The sequence below is a fragment of the Camelus dromedarius genome, chromosome 16 (genome assembly GCF_036321535.1).
Source record: "Camelus dromedarius isolate mCamDro1 chromosome 16, mCamDro1.pat, whole genome shotgun sequence".
Taxonomy (NCBI): domain Eukaryota; kingdom Metazoa; phylum Chordata; class Mammalia; order Artiodactyla; family Camelidae; genus Camelus; species Camelus dromedarius.
Genome location: NC_087451.1, coordinates 42,684,271 through 42,704,873, shown reverse-complemented (window position 1 = coordinate 42,704,873; position 20,603 = coordinate 42,684,271). Strand labels below are relative to the sequence as shown.

The window sequence follows — 20,603 nt, the reverse complement described above, 5'->3', positions numbered from 1 at the left end:
CAGGCCAGGGCTGGGTGCAGGGCGGCGGGGTGTCCTCCCGCATTAATAGTGCGCAAACCTGTTTGGGGGGGTCGCGGTACTAGGGCAGGGAGATGAAACGTGACCGTGGCTCCTTGGCTCCAGAAAGGGGGGTGGTGAGGAGGAGGCTACCACCAGCCTGCACGCCCCAGATAAGGTAGCGCCACCCACTCCTAATCGTCCGGAGTGGCCCCAGGCCGACAATGTGGAGGTCAATGGAAAGATCTGGTTTGCTCAGACACTGCAGTCTCTCCAGGCTGCACAGGGATGGGTATGTGCACCCCAAGGCAAGCCCCTCTCCAAAACCAAGGACCCAGTCATCTATCCTCTCCACCTCCCTACCTTGACCGCAGCCCTGGCCGTAGCCAGAGTAGCTGTTTTTGCTATGTGGGCTCTCCTTCCTCCCCCTCCTGTTTGCCAAAGTTTCCAATAAACTGAAGTCCATATCCGGTTTACTCCCCCTCAGCTCCCCTTGGCCTCAACTACCCAACTCAGACTAGACAGATGCAGGGAGGGGCCTCATAATAGTTCAGGACTTCTATGGGGAGATGGTGAGGGAAGGGGAACCATTAAGTTACTCCATTTCAAAGACAGAAAGCAATCTGTCCCCAAGCTGTGTTCCATCAGCACTCCCCCACACAGCCCACCCAGCAGATGTAAAACCACAGGCTCACTGGAGCATTACAGCCTGGGAGGACCTTCTCAAAGGCCATAGGCCTTCTCTCCCCTCTCCTAGGCCAGGATTCACTCAGGGGTTAACACTTCCAACCCTCCCTATGCCCATTCCAGTAGTAATTTCAGCAAAAGGCAGTGGGGTTGAGCTTTTTAATATCATAAATCAGTGTCTGGCCCCGCCTCTCACTGCAAGGCTCCTTCCTGGGCCTCCTATCTTTATATTGCCTGGAGGGCTGCCTGCAGCCAGGGCTTCACTCATCCCCTAGGAAGGATCCAGCACCAGCCTGAGAAGGGAGGCAACAGCAGCTAAGGGGGTGGGAGGCAGAAGAGACAGAAGCTTGTGCAGGTGCATGTGTCTATGTACTTACATGTGTGAACACATGTGAAGTGTTAAGATTTGCAGACCCTGACTCAGGGACAATCTAGGACAGGAGAGGAGGTGGGGCAAGGAGAAGCACATCTTTTCTCCCTGGCACCTCAGCCTCACCCCATCCCAGGCCAGACACATGGGGTAAGTGGGAAACCCATCCCTGGACTGGAGCCCTTTTGAGTCTGGTGGAGTCACAGATCCAGTCTGTGGGGACAATTCATCTGTCTCCTTTTGAAAGCCCTGGAAGGGTGGGAGGTGAGATGTAAAGGGAGACAGGTCTCTGCTAGAAGAACTTGACACCACGGCCATCGCTGACGGTGATGATCTCGGCCTTGTGCTCCTGCTGTAGGGCCTGCAGAGCCCGCAGTAGGGTTGCCTCATCCAGGCCATGGAACTCTAGACAGGGAAAGATGGATAGTCAGGGACACACAGCAACTTGGGGGTCAAGGCCTCTGAGGAAAGCAGTCCAGCTGGAAGCTGAGACTGTAGCTGCTGTAGCTGCCACCCACCCTTCCTCCTTCCTCAGTATTCCTTAAGGGGGGGGAGGCGGTGGAAGAAAGCTTGAGTCAGCATGAAATGAGAGCTCATGCTTATTTCCCCCTTTCTAGTTGTTCTGTCAGACTCAACCCACACCTGCTCCCACACTACTGCCTGCCCCACCCCACCCCCATTAGTGTCTGGTGTGGGTCACAGAGAAGGGGCCCCAACAATCAAGCCTAGGGAGGTGAAGCCTGGAAGCTGACCCTAACTGCATCTCTACCCATCGGGAGGACCTGTCTTAAAATGAAGAGGTACAGCCATACCTCTAGCCAGGAGACATTAAGGTCTAGCATAGATATCTGCCCCCTCTTAGTCAAAAGGAATAAGGCTGGGAGCCAAGGGCCAGCTGAGTAGCTGGAGATACGGCAAGATTCGGCAGGGAGATGTAAGAGGCAGGAGGCAAGTCCTAACAGGCTTGCACACCTCACCCCCTGCGTGGGCCCAGCTCTTGAGTCAGGGAGCCTCCAGCTCTCTGAGGAAGCCTCCAGCTTTGCCTGGCCTGAGTGGTGGGCTGGGCAAGGCTGCAGCACTGAAGTCATGGCATGATGGTGGGAGTAGCAAGCAGAGGCCTGCAGGAAAGGGGGGAAAAGCCAAGAGCTATAAACTCTGTTGGGGCAGCCAGGTCTGGCAGAAGGGGAGGTGCCCTTTTTCCCCAGCTCAGATTGGTACTTTTGGTGATCCTGGGGATCAGAATATGAAGTCAGAGATGAAAGAGCTAAGAGAGTATTTACACTATGTAAAAATCAAACAGTATACAAATCCTTGCCTGGAGAGAAACCAAAGTATTCTAAAGGGATGGGGGTGGGGATGGGGGTGTTGGCCCAATCCCTTCAGCTGACACCCACAAATCTTGAGCTCTCTATAAGAATAAAGGGTGAAAGAAAGCCTGAGTCAACAAGGAATGAGATTTCAGGCTTAATCTCCTGCCCCGGTTCCTCATTTGGCATCTACATCAATAATTCTTACCTTTTCATGGGTCACAGATGCCCTTTGAAATCTTATAATATGGACTCTATTCCTAGAAAAATGCACATACACTGCCACAAACAAAATTTGTGGGTTTTCTGTATGTGAATTCAGGTAGTTTATGAAAATCTTGGACATAGATTAAGAACACTTGCATTACTTAGTATTTGGAATTCAGAGGCAGAAAAGTGGGAAGTCTGAATGTCAACTAAACAAAGATTAGAGGGAATTCAGATGACAAAACTGGGAGGGAAGGGAAAAGCATTACCCTCTTCCTCTGTGTCTTCCCCATTGGTCAGTTCATACAGGGTAAACACCGAATTGTTCTGTCCACTCCTGGAAACCTATAGACACAGAAAACAGGGACTGAATAAGAACCAGGAATTTCCTGGGAGATGGTAAGCTCCACCTCTCTGACCCAGGAATACCCCCCAAAGTATTCCCAAACCAGGGCAGAGGAGTGGCCTAAAAACCACAAACCCTACAGGTGCTATATTTATACATGTACACACACACATTCAGAACCACTAAACCACAGGCCTTCACGTGTCTGAGGAGTGACCTCTCATTCTGGTTGTTTTCCTGTTCAAGAATGGGTGGTATGTGTTTGTTATATTTGGGTTGTTGATGCTTCTTCCCCTCCTCTCTCCCTCGGGAATGTTTAGGGCTGGTGGTGACCAGGAATTAGGGGGAAAAGAGTCTGTCCCCACACCCACACTGGTTCAGAAAGTCTTTCATATTGTGGACAGCCCCATAAGGATGTGGTGGGAGTGGGGCTCCAGGTTTTTGTTTTTGTTTTTCCCTTCCTTTCCCCATTTATCTTCTGTGGCCAAAAGCTCCAGCCAACAATAGTATTCATGGTTCCCAGTACTGCATTCTCCAAATATGGCCTCATGTAGCCTCTGGCCTCCTACAGGCAAAGGAAGGGAAGTTCTTTGCAGTTCTTCCCAGGGAAACTGAGTCACTGAAAAAGGCTTTCCTGGAAGACCTACACTTCCTCTTTCCACCCTCTTCCACTTTGCTCAGCACAGATCTGAAAACACCAGGTATCTGCTGAGCACAGATTCATTCTCCTTTGCGTCTCTGGGTCAGAATAGTCTCACCCACTGATAGATGAGTTTCCCCCATTCTTCTGGCCTCCTCCACATGATCAGGAAGCTAGACTTGTTCTTATCCAACCACTCGAGGTTCCCTGCAAAATGGATACTTATGAAAGCATCATGCTCTATGAAGAGACAAAGAAGCAAAAAACAAAGTGGAACAGAATGGAAGAGATTCAGCTTTCAGAAAAAGAAATTCAAGAATTGTTTTACTATTACTATCTACAAGGCACCCATTTTCCTTCTCTTCAGGTCCTGGGGTACAGATGGAGAGAATTCAATTCTGTATACCATTGAGGGGAAAAGGACCCAGGGAATTGGGCTACTCTATATAGCACTCTGGACCCCAAGCCAGGGGAGAAAAAAAGTTCTTAAAAGAAAAGACCTGTGCTAATCTACCCTCAGGAAAACACAACTAGGAGGGAAAATAAGGAAGCTGGGGAACTGAACCCACCTTTCTTCCTCAGTTCCTCTAATACAACCTGGATTGATTCCACAGGGAGCTTCCCTGGTTTAAAGTTAAGGGAATGGCATTAATAGAATGAACTGGGTGGGATAAAACTTCTAAGAGCCAGTCTCATGCCCAGAACTACTCTTCTCCCTCACATGCACAAAGATGTGCAATTCCCCAACTGGGTATAAACTGGCATTTCCTGCATATTAGGGGGAGAAAGGTAAAGAGAAACTACACCAATTAAGAAAGAAGAGCGTTAGAGAATGAAAGGTACTATCGTTTCTCACCCTCCTTCCTTCAGCCATTCTCCAGATATTTTAGGGATGAATCAGGCAGCAAAAGCAAATGACCCTTACTTCCTGAGACGAGGAGAGTAGATGGAGAAAATTACTAAAGGTAATGCCGGAGTTTGAGTCTCATACAGAGGACAGAAGATTTAAAAACTCAAAAAAGTTCAGGTTGAAAAACCTAAGACTTGGCTTCAGGACAGATATTCTAAGGCCTGAATGACACCTGGGTACTCATCACTGCCAAGGACAAGAGGGTTTGGTGCTGCATTTAGGTTGGGGTTGGGGGTAAAATGGATGTCAGCCTCTCAGACTGGCTCTTTCCCAGGTCGTTTGGGTGGGAGCCTGCCTTCTGTGGGTGAAGGAGTGGTGGTGAAGTATGGGCATACGGGAAAGTGCGGAGATGCCTGAGGGAGGATACGTTGTAGCTTCACGTTGTTGAAGAGAGGACTCTCTTGAGCTTCCATCACCGTCATGCTGGACTGTTTGTGCAGGCGGCAGAAGGACAGGACCAGCGAGCACCAGGCGGCCAGCTGCTTCTGCCGAGTGTCCACGTTCGGCTGCAACCTGCCGGGTTAAGCGGGTGTGGGGAAGAATTAGAGGACGTGAAAGGGCGAGCGGCAGCTATTGCCGGGGGCGCGTTTTGGGGAGAAGTGAGGGACTTCGAGTGGCGGCGACCAGATCCGTTCTCCCCCTCCCCACTTGAAGTATCAGGGCTGAGCCCGGGGCCCGGAGGAGGAGAGGGAGTCCCAGCGGGGCTTCTCACGGTCTGAGCCTCACGTAAAGAAGGGCGGGAAGCGATACTGCCACGGCCACTCGAAACTCATCGCCATCGTAGTAACCCAGGAAACCCGGAACCCGCCGGCAAAGGACTTCCGGTCTCCGCTCGGGCACGTCCGGGCAGAAAGCACAGCAGAAAGGTTCCGGGCGCCTCTGGGGAGAGGAGCGGCCCAACAAAAGGCATCGTCTTCGTCAGCCCTTCCCTTGCCTTTATCCTGGAAGTCCTTACCATCTAGAGCAGAAAGGGGCCTGAGAAGTCTTCTGATTCCACCCCAGAGAAGGGCAGTGACTTCCCCAAAGCGGGCACCCTTAACTGCAAGTGGAACCCAGGTCTCCAGAGCCCAGCCAAGCTTTTTTCCACTATGCTAGGCTTCTTTTAATATTAACATTTGTGTCATTTAACTTAAACGCCTCGCTATTACCCAGTCTCCTCAATTCCTGTGTCCTTTGACTCCATCATTCTTCAGTCTCCTGCAGCACCCGTGGGAGCACATTTGTAGCTTTTATCGCTGGAAACGGCTCTGCTTCCATGATTCAAGAGCTGCCACCTTTGACCACAGCCATCTCTCTCACCTCTCCCATGTCCTCACCTTTCTAGTCTCAAGTCCCTGAACTCCTTTTGGTCTTATCTGACTCCTTACGTAGCCTAGATTACTCAGTTTTGTCCCCTTGCCTAGATACCTGCTGGTCAGTTCCCAAACCAGAGTTGTTGATCCCTGCCCACCTGTCTACCCTCTCTCCTTTTCACTCCGTGACTGGGGAGTATTACTGCAATAACAGCAGCAGAAGCAGCAACAACAAAAAAATCACCAGGGTCTGCTCACTGAGTCCCAGATTCCCTGGCTAACCTCACTGCTGGGCTCTCAGTGCAGCTCAGTGATGTTTTGTCTTTTACTTCTTGTCACATCCCTCAAGGTAACTCTCCAAATTTTCCACACTCATCAAGCCGTTCCATCTGTCCCCATCCCCCCATCTCTGCAGAATGCCCTTCCTATTTTTATGAGATTGAGGCCATGCATGTGAACCTCTTAATCTTTCCTGTCTGTCACCACACTCGATTCATCTCTCAAAAATTCCTCTTAAAAAAAAAAAAAAAAAGAAAGAAAGAAAGAAAATAAAAAGAAAAAAAAATCCTCTTCATTTTTACTCCTTCCTTTTGGACTCAAAGGAAGAAGTATCACTCTCCCTTTACAAAACCAACCATCTTGGAATATCTTCTTGCCTCTCCTTTCCAACTTCCTCCAGGATGTCTCTGTGTATCAGTTTCCCTCTTTCCCTTTCCCCTGGCTCCTCTCCCCTAGTCTACAAACATGCTGGGGTAATCCCTACCTGAAAATATGCAGTTTCCTTGACTCTACCACCGTCTCAATTTCCTGTCTGATTTCTAACATCTCCCCCACTAAAGTCCATCCTTCATTGCGTACAGTTCCTGATCCACAGAAAGGCCCAACAAATATTTGTTGAACAAATGAATGAGCCATTCAAAGAGCACCATCTCCTTTGCTTCCTTTGCACTGTTTTATCCTCATCCTACTACTGTCTCTCTGATCTTTCACTGTGTCTTTTTTCCCTCATTGTTTAAATGTGGGTGTTCCCTAAAAACCTCATTCTTCTTCAATATACTTTCTCCCTGAGAATGCTCATTGCTATGGCTTCACATGGCATTTCTGTGCAGGGAATTCCTAAGCCTATATTTCTACCTCCAACCTTTTTCTGCCACCACCACCACTCCCATTTCTAACTCTAAGCAGTACATATCAGCTTGTTCTGTTGTTATCTCATATTATATATCCTTTTCTCCAAGCCAGCTAAAATGGCCTTTTGAAAACTATTACCTCCACCATTGTGCTCATAACCCGGGTTCAAAGCTGGCGTCAGCCCTAACCTCTCCAATCCTTCACTTTCATATCCAAATCCTATAAACTCCCCACCCCCCCTGTTTTTAAACACCTTTCCTACTTTTTAATTATTTTATATTTCCCCACTCACCACTCCTTTGGTCCATTCGCTCGTTTTCTCAAGCATGGACTATTGCAATAATTTCCTAATTCAGCTCCCTTCCTACTCTCTCTCCTAGAGGAATATACTCCATCTAAGGCCTAGTCAGGTGCCAACTCCACAATCATACCCCTGTGATCTCACCTCTTGTGATCACACCTCAGCTAGACATCACCTCTCTTTCCTTTGCAGTCAGGTAACATTTGGTTTGTATCCCTTGCATGACTCTCATCATACACTCCATGGTTTTTGTTTATTTGTGCACATGTCAGCTCCCCTGCCAGATGAAAGCCACTGAGGGCAGAAACCAAGCCCTATCTCACTTATCTTCCCAATACAATATGCTATACACAGTGTCTTACATCAGCATGCCTTTGATGTATATTAGTGAAATATATGAAGGCAAATATGGGCCAAGAAGAGGATAGATATATCCTTCCACACAATGGATGCATTCATAGAAATAGAGCAAAGATTTCTCTCTGCTGAAAACTCAGAATGTCCTAGGGAAGAGTTTTGTCTCCAGAGAGACAGATGTGTCCTGAGGAAAGAAGTATGTCTCAGAGAATGAGTAGATATGTTCCAGGAAGCATATAGATAAATATCTGTGGAACAGACAGTAATGTCCCAGGAAATGGATATGCATGTATTCAGGGAAGTAGATATTTCAAACAGGAAGGAAGGAGGTTCCTAAAGAGGTGCCAGGTGCCACAGGTGTCTTTATGAAGAACAAAGTTATTTTCTAGATTTTTCTTGATGGCCTAGCAGGTTTGTCCCAGGGAGAACTGGAGGTGAAGCTTCCCTGTTGAGAATTGGGCCTCACTGTCCAGGGAACATATACACAGTGTGTCCGTGTACAGAAACGGTGTGCCACTAGGTATGTCCCTAGAAAGAGAAAAAGTGTCTTAAGGGAGTATGAGTATGGCTCAGGAAGCTAATAGAAGGGTCCAGTGAAGAACTAGTGGTTGCTATGGGGATCACTGGTCTCTAACCACAAGGTCCAATAGCCTCAGTTTTGAGCTTCTTCAGGTCATGTCCATCTTCTGATTGTTGGCTTTAGTGGACACCAGGGGGCAGTGTGTGGCCAGAGTGTAGGCCACACCCACCCAGGGTCCAGGACAATGTAGGATGAGGGCCCAGGACCTGGAGGGGGAGTCCTGTGGTGAGTCTAGTAGTGGAAGCACCACTGCTTTTGCCCTTAATCCTGTGGTCCTTGGGGATGGACTCCTGTTGGTCAGATCAGGGTTCCTAGTCCCAGGCCCTGCGAATAAACTGAGGCTTGAAGAAAGGGAAAATGCAGGGCTCCTGGGTGTCCCCCCCAGCTTCTTGCAGGAGTCACAGCAGAGAGTCTTGCCTTGTCCCTCCCCCCTCAACTCCCCAGCTGCTGTCCAGACCGGAAGGGAGTCTCTTCCTGCACATTTCCTGGAGCTGGGTTTGGATAGGGGCAGGAAAGGCCCCCACCTTGGGAGGAAAGAGTGTAGGGGTGTGGCCTTCAGGTGGGGGAGGGAGTCATGGAGGGCAAGTAAAACAATGGGCCTATCCAGATTCTTCCAGCTCTGCTGCCCAGAGATGAGGGCCTGTGGGAATGGCAGAGACTCTGGGAAGGACTCAGGCCCCACTGGGAGGGGGAGGGAAACAGTGTATTAAAAAAAAACAAACAAACTTTATTTTGAAGATTACAGAATGTGTGCCGTGACCCCACCCAGCTTCCATTTCCACCAATCTAGAGATCCGCGGTAGGGCTGAGAGAAGGAAGTAGGGAGGGGAGGAGAGAGCTGGTGGAGGCAGAGGAAAGGTATGAGATGGCTGCAGAAGAGCTCACACCACCCTAGGCCTGGGCTTCACTGTCTTTACTCCTCCACACCACAAGGGTGACGAGGAAGGGGATGAGGCAGATGGGGGTTATGATCATGGCCAGGAGCACATCCTCTGGGGGGTCTGAGAAGGTAGGCTGCACCAGGGAGCAGTTGGCAAAGTGGATCTGGTGAGTCTCAAAGATGATCCGTTCTGCCCAGGGATTGGGGAAGCCCAGGCCGAACTCCTCTGCTTCCTGTTCCAAGCACTCTTGAAGGGCGCTATAAGGCCTGGGGGCAGGAGAGGACTAGAGTGAGGGAGGGGTTGGGCCCAGAGAGAGGAGTGCCCCATACTCACTCCAGGCCCACAAGGAGCAAGTCCCACCCCACCCCACCCCAGCCCGGCCCAAGCAGCCCTCCAGCACTGCCCCTACCTGCTAATCAGGGCCCAGTCACACCAATCCTTTTCGATAGAATCCATCTGATCCTTATAACAGAGCCAGCAAAGTTGGGCTTTTGTTTCATAGTTCTCCTCCACCGTTTTTCCTGTGGGCAGAGATGCTCCACATTGACCACTCCCCTGCCCCTCCCTCCAAGCCCTCTGGTCCAGGTACTTCCACTGAGGAACCACTGTCCCTGTCTTCAAATGTGGGAACTGCCAGGAAAGCCTCAGAAAGTTTTCTAAGCAAGACACTCCTGGATGAGGAGAGTCCCAGCCCAGGAAACGTTTAGTGCTTTCCATATGCACAGCACTTCTCAGCCTCACAAGGACTTCCACATACACTTTTTCTGGGATGTTCTAACCCACCTGTGAGGTGGGCCAGCTCAGAGCCAGGTAGTGGCTTTGTGGGATGAAAGGTAGAAAGACCACAAGGAACTCCAAGAGAGAACAGAGGGGAGTTTAGGGGCGCCAACTGGGTTTGGGCCTGGCTTGTGGGAAAGGGACCCTCCTCACTGAACTCCCTCCTCCTTGCCCTGGGTCAGACTCCCACCTCCGCTGGGCACTTACCTTCTGACTTTAAGTCGTCTTGGGTGGGAAAAGGCTGAGCTAGGGACTCCTGGGGTTTCAGGACGGCTGTGGGCAGAAAAGGGAGAGGGAGGTGGGATGAAGCGGATCTGGGCAGTGGAGCCAGGAAGAGGGGGTGTGCGGGTTGGGGGCTGAGACCTTTGGAATTCACGGCTACTGTCAGAAGAGAAAGAGGAGTAATCCAGGCCCCCAGGGGATGTCTCAAGAGAGGGGCTGGTACCAATTTCTTCCCACTCACATCCAAACCCCCTCCCTCCTCGCCAGCCCCAGAACTCCCGAGACCTCTCCGCGGGGCCCCGGCAACCCAGCTTTCCCAAGCGGGAAGCAGCTCGCGCTGCGCCCTCACCGAGGTGGGGCCCGGGACCGTCTGAAAGACAGCGCTGTCCGCACCCGCATCATGGGGCCCGTTCAGGCCTCGGCCGTCCAGCCCCCCTCCCCTCCAGGGCCTCCCGCTCCTCCCGCTCCTCCCGCTCCTCCCGCCCGGGCCCCGGGGCGCTGCGCTCACCGCCCAGCAGCAGGAGGAGGCGGAGCGCTGCGGGTCGCCCGGCGCGGGTCGCGGGGAGCCGCGGGCCTCCGGGGGCGCGCTCCGCCCGGAGCGAGGCCATCGCGCGGCGAGCAGGCGAGGAGCGGCGGCGGCGCAGAGCCGGGCCGGGGCGGGGGCGCCTATATCCCCGTCCCTAGCCGCAGGAAGCCGCGCCGCTTCCTCGCAGGGGCTGGGACGGCTGCGGCCACGTGGGGGGCGGGGGCGACGCCCGGGGCCGGCAGGCTGGAAGGGGAGTCGCTGCCCCACCCGGCCCTGGCGCCCGCCGCTCCCTCAGCCTGGTCGGCGTTGGCCCACCCTTTCTTCTAGCTCACCGTGCGGGGCTGGACAGCTCCCCTCGTAACCCCAGAACTGGGATCCATTTCCTGGGCTCAGCCGCGTGGCGCCTACGACTCGCCTAAGGTCTCCCAAAATCTGCTACCCAGTCTCTAGTCCCTACTTCCCTTTCTCCGCGAGGAGATGGGGGCGTGTGGTGGGGAGGACAGTGAAATGAGAGAGGGGGCTGGGAGCTCAGAGGGCCTCTCAACGCCGCAGTATCTAAGGCAGGGGGTTGGGGCTGTCGTGGGCCGTGGGGGAAGGGGGTGCCTGGAGCTGCGCTCAGAGTTCCCTTTTCCTGTGAACACCCACTGATGTCAGCCCGCCTGCCAAAATCGAGGAGGAGATGAAGAGGGAGTTGGCCCTCCAGAGTCAGCAGAAGGCCTGGGGATAGGGGTAGAGGGGAAACCAAAGGTCCAAATACCCTCCCTTCCAGGCACCCTCTGGGGCCTAGACCCACAAACCAGATTGAAGGCAGGGGCAAAAAGTAAGATTACTTCATTCCTAAGAAGGTGGCCACAACTTTTCAGGATCAAGGTTGTGAGAAGGGAGGGGCTTAGAACCTGCAATGTGTGACTTTAGTCATGAGTGGGTTACTTATTTACAGAGGAAGAAGCTAAAGCTCAGGAAAAGAGCCCAGAATTTGAGTTCAGAAGCTCTGAGTCCTAATTCTTTTTTCCCACTCTCCAGCTAGATAGCCTGGAATGATTTCAGTTACCTTCACAAATTCTCAGATTCCTGCCATGTAAAAGAGGGACATTACCCTCCTCACTAAACTGTAGTGAGGGTGACAGTGTGAAAGGGCACTGCATCCACTCAGCAGATGCTAGTTTCCTTTCCTCCTTTCCTAAGGACTTGCCTAAGGTCATACTGCTGAGAAGCAGCAAAGCTCAGCCTGGGGCCCCAGCGGCCCTGACTTCTGCCACACCACAGCTGTCTCTGTGTCCTGAGCCAGAGCTTCACTAGCCTGAAGCAGCCGAGGATCCCAGGAGCTGATTGGGCCATGACGTTCAACTCCAGACACAGCTGTCAGTGCCGAACTTTCCTAAATTACTCCCAGACACTGACCCTTGGACTCAGCTGCTGCTGTTGTCCCAGTTTTACTGATCCCTTCCCACCACAAATTATCTTTCATGATCTCTCTTCAGATCTTCAGCTCAGGGTCTTAAGCTCTTAAATCACGGCCACTGATGTAACCTGTTGTTCTTCCAGAGCTAGGGTCAAGAGGTTGCTTTAGCAAGGGATCCAGAAGGAAAAGGGAAGTAGTATACCTGGCATGAGCCCTCCTGGTGAAGGTCATCTTTTGCAATGTGCAGAAAAGAGCCAGGTAGCCCTGGAACCACTTCAGGTCAGGGACAAACTCCATTCCTTCCCTCTCACCTGTGATTGCCCTTTTCAAGAAGGAAACATGGTCAGAGGGAAATTTCTAGGTGAAAAGATGAGAGGTGGAAGCAAGGAGGGGCAGAAAGCAAAATCAGCCATTTCCACTGGCCAGAAGCACCTGAGTCCACTGTGGTTTAGGACTGGGGCTGGGATCAAGATTAAAGTTGATAAAAACTTGGGGTTTAAAATAAGGCCGTATGATGTAAAAGATAAAAACAAACACTGGTTAGGATTCTGAAAGCAAGTTTTGCCTCTGTCTTGCTGTGTAACCTTGGGAAGGCCATTTCACATCTTTGGAGCTCAACATTTTCATGTATAAAATGACCCTAGTCTCAAAAGGGAAAACATAAGCTTGTGTTGTAATGTGGAGACCTCCAAAGGAGAGCTTACTGTAGCCTTTCCTGAACTGAGGAATCCAAACCTCCTGCTGGAGAATCTGGAAATTTCCTTTCTTTCTGATTTTCCTCTTCCCACTTTTTTCTAGCCAGTTGGATGTTTGGCTGTTTTCATTGACCCCTGGGGGCATCCTGCTAACTAAGGGTCTGCTATGGGGGTCCTTTGGGGCTGAATGAGGACTAGAGATCTCACCTTTTCCAAGTTACCATAGGAAATAGTCCCATGATCTGCAGCAAGGGGACAGAGAAGGGCTTCATTAGGGACAGAGGCTGGTTCTTCATGGGAAGTTATGTTTTCCACCCCTGGGGACACTTCCCTTTCCTTTCTAAGCCCATTTCTGCTTTAAAATATATTTTTTGCTATAAAGATATACTTTTTAATTGCTAGTAATACATAAGTATAGACTGGTTGCAAAATACTTAAACACAGAAAACTTTATACTCCCATTCCTTTCTAACTCAACTCCCTATGTATTTTGGACTTAAAAAAAAGCATAAATGGGAATTAATATCATTATTCAGTGACTTTTTAAAATTAATAATATATCTTGGGTTATCTTTCCATGATACCATATAAGGATGTGCCTTTTTCCTTTTAACTGCAGTATAGTATTGTCTTTAGTCTTTTTTTCTTATAACCGGTGGAATCTAGGCTTTAAGTTCCCTACACACTCCCTTATTCCTCTGTCCCTACCCTACTCCCACCCCAGTGCTTGGGAAGAGAAGGATCTGGTTCTGTTCCAGCTGGACATTGACCTGAGATTTCTGGCTCCAACCTAGATTAACTTCTCCTGGGCAGGGATCCTACCCCCGTGTAAATTTCCCTTCTTATTACAGGCCAAGGGCCATTCTGCCTGGAGAAAAGGGAGAGATGACTTGATCCTAAAAAGGAGTGCCACTTCTAATCCCCAGCCTTCCCCCTACATACACAAATTCAGAAGAGCATAGGGGGAGTAAACAGCACTGGGGGCTTCCTACACAATGAAATTACACGCAGAACATCCAGGAATTAGCATCTCTACTGTGTAGAGACATTCACAACATGCTGGCTTCTTTCCCAGCTGTCTGCAAAATAAATAGCAGAGCTCAGGAAAAGGTGTGGGGGAGAGTCAGGGTCAGGGAAGCCAGAAGTTCTGGCTGGGAGGGGCTGATCCTTCCAAGCTGGAGAGAGGAAATAGGCTTCTTCAGAGGGCAGGGAGGCAGCAAGGAGAACCAGAGAGCTACAGGCAGGGAGCCAGCTGGCTAAGGGAGGGAAGACAAAGGGGTAGGGACACCACTACTCAATTCTTCCCAGGCCCTCATCTCCAGAATGATGGCATGAGGAGCAAGACCATCTCTCAAAGGGAAGAATGGTTATTGGAGAGAAAACATTGGCTCTCTTATAATATCTACAAGTTGTAAGTAAAAAGCAGAGCAAATGGTCAGGCCATATTCCTCATCAATTTCTGGGGACTTAACAGTAGCTACCATTTGTTGAACAATTACTATATACTGCATAGTGTGTTATCTGACACATATGCTGAGTGATTTGCAAGCATTTCTTAAAACTTTACCACTGTAACATCAGAATTATCTTGTCCATGAGTGAAAAAGGGCAAGAGGAATGATTTGTCCAAGATCCCAGAGGAAGTAACTGGCAAAGTCAGGATTTGAACCCAGGACTGCATGATGCTAAGCTTCATGTCTTAACCATTAGATTTATCATCTGTTTCTCACTCCAAGTCAGAATATTGATGCTTTACTGGGTCTTGAGGGGAGGGGAGAAGAATAGACAGTTTCTTCTAGGACCAGATTGACCCCTCCAGAAATAGGATCCTGCTTTACCCAACTGTGTGCACAGAAGCTGCATTCCTGCTTCCTTCCCTGAACCAGGCTGGACCATGACATCACATAGAGGAGGCTGTTTTTCTGAAAAGAACCCAGGCCAGTTTTATAAGAATGATGTTCAGACAGTGTGACTGAAGAAGACCATGGCCAGGAGACCAAAGCACACGCCCAGCAGTGCTGAGAACATTGTTGGTCCCTCGGCACCTGGGGCTGACTCATTGCTGTCAGGACCCAATGCCAGATGCCAGGATTGCTTTCACCCTTCCTCCATTCCTCAAAGCTGTCCTCTGAAACTATCCCCAGGAACCTTCCACCCTGTCCCAGCACCCCAGAAGTCTAGGTGTTGTGTAACATGGGGGCGCCTTGAGGAAGCCAAGCAGTGTGCTCAGAGCTTCATACAAATTGTTTTCCTTACAATGTACAACTCTATTAAGTTAGGTACCATAATAATTCACTTTACAAAAGAGGAAACTAAGGCTTAGAAAGGTTAATCCATACCTGAAGGCAGTCAACCTATTATCCAACCTGCTAGACAGAATGAAATAGTAAGAGATGAGGAAGACTGGCCAGGAGAGCAATCACATAGGGCTCCTCGTGGCACAGGGGCCTTCCCCACTCAGTATGACCCCTGTCCTGTCTATGCTTACTTCACCAGCAGACAGTATCTTTTCACATTCTTTCTCCCAAGACCTTAAGGCAGTAGATAGACAATAAAAAAAAAAATCCATGACATTACAAAATAAGTCATTTCTTAGATCATGACAAAGATCCAACATATCTAAAGCAAAGAGGACACTATTTGCTTTAGATATGTTGTACATGTTAAACACATGATATGCGCATGTGTGTTTAACATATGCAGTGTGTGTAATGTCAGCTTGAGTGATACTGAGACAGGACGGGGGCAGGGCACAGCCACTCAAGGAAAAACAGCAATTTAACACCAAAATGGTGGAAGATTCAACCCCCAGTAGGCCTTGATGCTCAAGATGGGGGGAGATTTGACTTCTAGCAGACCTTGAGCTTCATTATACGCCCATTGTCCCACTGTAATATATTAGCATGATAAATAACATGCCCACAGGCACCATGACAGTCCCAAGGCTAGCCACAAAAGGTCAAAGAGTGGGAAATGGTCAACTTCCTGGGAATCCCAGCCCCCTCCCCAGGCTAGTTAGACTGGTCCTTCCACTTACTAGCACATGAAGCCACCAAGCCCATAAAAACTGGCAACACTGTGCCTCGCGGCGGCCACCCTCTCTCTCTCTTCCCCTCCTTCAGAGAGGGCCTGTGCTCTGTCTATGGAGTGTGTACCTACTTTTACTCTAATCTGAGCACCAAACCCCCACACCTTGTGGCCATTCTCTTGCCTTTCGATGTGTCTCTCTAATTAAGTCTACCTTTACTCAACTGTAGATCACTCTTGAATTCTTTCCTGCATGAAGCCAAGGACCCACACTTGGCGGGGCACGTCCCAGGGGCTTAACCGAAGCCTGGGACATGGCGCTCCTCACGCCCCACATCCATTTTTCCTTCATCGGTACTATAAAAGGTAATATTTTCCTCATCTTTAAAATGCAGGAATAATAATAGTATCTACAAGTTACAAGTTAAAGCACTTAGAGGAGTACTTGGCCCAAAGTCAAAATATATAATTATTATTATTACTACTACTACTATTATTATTATTAATATTCTATTGTCTAGGTGGTTAAGAGCACGCACTTTGGGGTCAAGCAGATTTGAATTTGAATCCCAGCACAATCAATTATTTAGCTGTATGTGATCTTGCACAATTTACTTAACTCCTTTGAGTTTGTTTTCTTAACTGCAAAAATGGGGTTACTAGCGTGTATCTCACTGAGCAGTAGAGGTGATACATGTTAAAGCATTTGGCCCAATGCCTGGCACTAGTAAGCATGTAATAAATGGTAGTTGCTCTCATAATGTGTACTGACCGCATATAGTTATAAAACTCTATTTCCAAGATATTCTGGGATCCTTCCAGTTTCATAATTTTTTTTTCATTACACAACACTCTTTATTGAAAAGACTACAGACTTTGGAGTCAGATAATCCTAGCTTGGGTTTGAATTCCAGCAATCCTACTTACCAGTCATGTGGCTACAGCCAGTGTTGTCCATCTCTCCGAGCCTCAATGTTCTTCTCTGTAAAATGGGGATAATAATACCCACCCCCAGGCATCTTGCAAGGATTGCATGAGATGATGTAGGTTCCCATCCAGCCCAATATCTAGTGATTACGTGAATGCTAGAGGCATTTTGTTAATTATATAAATAAATGTGACATTTTTGTTTCTTTCCATACAGTGTTATGGATGTAATCTGTAAATGTATGTGTTATACTTTCTTTCTCCAAAACAGTCTCCATAGCCTTGTATCCCATCCTAGCTGCACTGAGACTCAAAAGGCCATGGTATCAGCAGCATGGGATCCTGCTGATAAGCCAAAGAAGGAAGAAAGGGAAGTAACAGAACCAAGGGCAACTCCCCTTTCCTGTCTGGCTAGGATTTGTTTGTCTTCCACACAGGCTGTACCCTGCTGATATGGGGGTCTGTCTAGTGTCCAGCTTTTTTTTTTTGGTGGGGGGAGGCAATCAGGGTTATTTATTTATTGGAGGTACCGGGGATTGAATCCAGGACCTCATGCATGCTAAGCACACACTCTACCACTGAACTGTACCCTTCCCCCCAACAGTGTCCAGCTTTGATTGCATCCCCAGTATAGAGGAAGTTAGGAGCCCCTTGTCTTTCAGCAACTATTTTCCTCTGAATTTGCAGAGAAGAGTCCCAAACACATTTTTTTTTCTGGTGCCACTGGTAAGAGAAGAAAACCATGGAGAAAATCCAGACTAGTGATGTCAGTGGTAGAAGACCTCAGAGGAAAGAGGAGTTAGAGTGGAGTGGTTTAGAACACAGGTCTGGGGTCAGAATGACTGGGACAAAATTCTGGCCATACCTGGGTGACCTTGGGCACATTCCAGGCTCTTTAAGCCCTGGTTTCCTTAGCTGGAAAATGAGTAAAAGAATATTGCTGACCTCATATGGAACAAAGATGACCCATTGTAAAGCACTTAGCACAATGCCAGGCACAGATTGAGTGGTCTGTATTTGAAGGCTATTATCGTTTTTCTAGCTCTGCAGTTATACAGCTGAGGACCCTGATGACCAGGAAGGAAGCACAGCTCATTAGCTGTCCACCCAAACAGGACTACTTCCCAGACAGGGCTGTGCCAAAGGCGTGTCCCGTGGGATCAAGGCCCTGCATTAACTGTGCCAAGAGAATGGAGAACAGGCAGCACCACCCTAGCTGTGGGGTTGGAGTTTTCAGAGTATGTGCAAAGCAGGGCCTGAATCCCACTCACGTAATCCCTCAGAGAGAAAGTCTCTTCCTGATGGAATTATTTATTTTGTAATTAACAAAGCCTAAGGAGGCCCTTTTTAATATTTTGGCTTGGAGTCTTAGAGTTTAAACTTCTAACAGCCATGGACAAGGGTTTATTGTGGACCTGTTCTTACTTGTTGAATTGAATGCATTATTATGATCCCTAAGCAACTAGGGGTCAGGAGCTAAGTACCTGAGGCGGAAAGCTGGGTTTTTGAGATGAGAGGACAAAATGTCCAGGACTGGAGTGGTTGCAAAAATCAAGCCATGTTTCCAGGCTCAGTAATGTCCAGACCTCAACTTGCTTTGGAGCTGCCTCTGCCTCTTAAGTGTTCAGGGAGGGGTCTGGCACTTCTGCTGGCCACACTAAGGCCTGGGCAGCAGCCCCAGTTTCTGGTGACCTTCGTGCAGGGTTTTAGGTTGTGCTTTTGCTTTGTTTTCTTGTTTGTTTCTCCACAGCAGGGTGGCCTTACCCTGCTTCTGGGTGGGAAATGGGGGAGGAGGGAGGATGGTTTGCTCCCATCTCCACAGCTGTGTTTACACTTCTCCGTCAGGGACTGTCTGGGGCCCAACTTTTTCCTCAGTCTTCTATGTCCTCTAGGAGAAATGCTATTTGATATTCCTGTGGGCTTTACAAGGGAGGGGCAGAATGAGCCGAGGGGTCACCATCCAAAGGGGGCTGGAAGGAAGAAGGGAGAAAATTTGGAAGGGAGAAAGAAATATTGCAGAAAACTCTGGTTGAATTATGGGAAACATCACCTCCTTCCCCTTTTTACTAGTGGCCTGAAGACCAGCAGGGGACAAAAGTACGCTTAGAACTTGCCTGCCCTCAGGAGGAACAGAACACGTGACATGTCCTTTCTAATCACTGAGTGGAACAAAATCTCTCACTTTGTGACGGGGATGTGAGTGCACGGAGCTGAACAGTCTTCCCTGAGGCTGCTTTGGGGCCAGTGGTAAGAGAGACAGCATGTTAAAGCCAATAAGATCATGCTAAAATACATGCAAATTAAAAAGGATTTTAAAAAATGGTCAAGTAAATAATGCTCTTCTCCAGGGAGCAAGTTGAGCTGGTATTAATCGGTATACTAGTGTTGCTAGACTCTCAGCCAAGCCCAGGAGAATGGCTGCCAAGGCAAATCAGGCATCAGGTTTCAGAAATTAAACACATAATTTTATTTTTCCGCAATAGGGAACTTTCAGAAAAAGAACCGGCCCTATTAGGCTACTCGGCACACTTTGTCTAGTTTCTTTCAGCCCCAGAGGCCTCCAATTTAAGAGCAAGATGAGCAACTGAAAGCCAGGAGTGACACAGTTATTCCTTTCTCCCATTAACTGCCTAGGGGTGGGGCTGGGAGGAGTGGGGCAGGGGTGATGGTACTGTTTTTCAAAGGTCCAGTAGCTGACCACTTGCCAACAGTTTTTCTACGAATTTATAGGACAAAGACCTGAAGGGTTGGAAAAGAAAAAGAGGAAGAGCTGGCCAAACAAAGATTGGCTGATAGCGACTCATGGACCATGGGCAGCAAAGAGAGAGCTTGGTCTCAGGAAAAACTCTCCCATTACCATGAAGAGGAACCAACTGGCAGACAAATTTTCCCCAAGAACCCCACACTTACTTGTGATGTGGAAAGTTGTTTTTATAATCCTCTAGTGAACAAGGATTACTAAATCCTGGGTTTCGTCCTATGTCAAATATTGTGGTGGATGTGAAAGAGGCAGACAGCATGATAGCGAGTATGAAGTTGTAGTGAAGCACCAGAAGAGAGGGAGATGGGGGGATGGGGGGTGGGGTGGGGTGGGGGTGGCAGGCTTAATGAGGAGGTGGAGCTTGCGCTGGGGTGCACACTCTGATCTACAACTTTGACATAAATCCCCTCACCTTCCTTCCTTTCCACCTCAAAATATTTTTGTAACCATACTTTCTTTGTTATCGAAATACTGTATCTCTCCTCTTGTCACTTGGCATACTTCCAATGTGGTCCACTCCCATGGTGTTAGTCACCAACAATAAATTGATGGTTCCCAGATCTTCTGAACATCCCTCCTTAGATAACCCACATTCTTTTTTTTTTTTAACCTACTGCCCACCCCTTCCCTGCCGCTTTTTAAACCAGAATTTTTTATTTCAAAATTATTTATATGTATAATGGTTCTCAAACTTGGTTACATAGTGGAATTCCCTGGGATGCTCTTAGAACTCTTGAAGCCCAGGCCGTACTCCAGATCAAGTAATCAGACTCCCTGAAGGTTGGAGGAAGAAATCAGTAGTTATTAAACCTCCACAGGTGATTTTAATGTGAGCCAAGTTTGAGAACCACTGATCTAGCAGGCATTTGGAATTGAAAGGAACATCACTGCAAACTGCCAAGTATGAAGGATTTGTTAGTGAACTGATAAAGGCAAAAGAAAAACAGTAAAGTCAAAGTTTCTGATATAAGGAAAAGAACACTAAATCTGCAGCCAGAGACTGAGTTTAAGAACTGACAGGGAAAATTTTCATCTGCGTAAGGCAAGTCTTTTTACTCCTTTATGCCAGAATAGCCTTGTGTGTAAAACTGAAATTCTCCCTACCTACTTCATAGAGTTGTTCTGAAGATTACTTAAAAAAAAAAAAAAAGAGCATTATAGGCTTTTAAATTATGTATGTGGAGACAAATTTAAGGTAATATTATTTTGGGTTTTAATTTTAATTTTTAACTTTATATTCTGAAATAATTTCAGATTTAC

At 48.5% G+C, this 20,603-nt stretch overlaps 2 protein-coding genes across 2 annotated transcripts; both read right to left on the bottom strand.

Annotated features, from left to right (window-relative positions):
* Positions 1-829: 829 nt before the first annotated feature.
* Positions 830-5,304, bottom strand: VPS25 (vacuolar protein sorting 25 homolog). The gene is made up of 6 exons (XM_010981806.3): positions 5,191-5,304; positions 4,832-4,977; positions 4,124-4,177; positions 3,673-3,761; positions 2,838-2,913; positions 830-1,459 (listed from the first exon to the last, which is right to left on the bottom strand). Exons 1-6 carry the CDS (start codon positions 5,241-5,243, stop codon positions 1,347-1,349), a joined length of 531 nt encoding a protein of 176 aa, XP_010980108.1. The 5' UTR covers positions 5,244-5,304; the 3' UTR covers positions 830-1,346.
* Positions 5,305-8,831: 3,527 nt separating this feature from the next.
* On the bottom strand, positions 8,832-10,729 carry RAMP2 (receptor activity modifying protein 2). Its single transcript, XM_031468723.2, has 4 exons — positions 10,514-10,729; positions 9,991-10,056; positions 9,416-9,527; positions 8,832-9,272 (listed from the first exon to the last, which is right to left on the bottom strand). The coding sequence occupies exons 1-4, from the start codon at positions 10,611-10,613 to the stop codon at positions 9,017-9,019; spliced, it is 534 nt and encodes a 177-aa protein (XP_031324583.2). The 5' UTR covers positions 10,614-10,729; the 3' UTR covers positions 8,832-9,016.
* Between the last annotated feature and the right edge of the window lie 9,874 nt (positions 10,730-20,603).

Excerpts from the sequence above, each read along its gene's own strand:
- RAMP2 (XM_031468723.2), bottom strand. The coding sequence starts at position 10,613 with ATGGCCTCGCTCCGGGCGGAGCGCGCCCCCGGAGGCCCGCGGCTCCCC. Across the intron at positions 10,057-10,513 it reads CCTCCTCCTGCTGCTGGGCG|CCGTCCTGAAACCCCAGGAG; the intron begins GTGAGCGCAGCG and ends TTCTGCCCACAG. Across the intron at positions 9,528-9,990 it reads AGACGACTTAAAGTCAGAAG|GAAAAACGGTGGAGGAGAAC; the intron begins GTAAGTGCCCAG and ends CTCTGCCCACAG.
- VPS25 (XM_010981806.3), bottom strand. The coding sequence starts at position 5,243 with ATGGCGATGAGTTTCGAGTGGCCGTGGCAGTATCGCTTCCCGCCCTTC. Across the intron at positions 4,978-5,190 it reads CGCTTCCCGCCCTTCTTTAC|GTTGCAGCCGAACGTGGACA; the intron begins GTGAGGCTCAGA and ends TTAACCCGGCAG. Across the intron at positions 2,914-3,672 it reads GGAAACTCATCTATCAGTGG|GTTTCCAGGAGTGGACAGAA; the intron begins GTGAGACTATTC and ends CTGTGTCTATAG.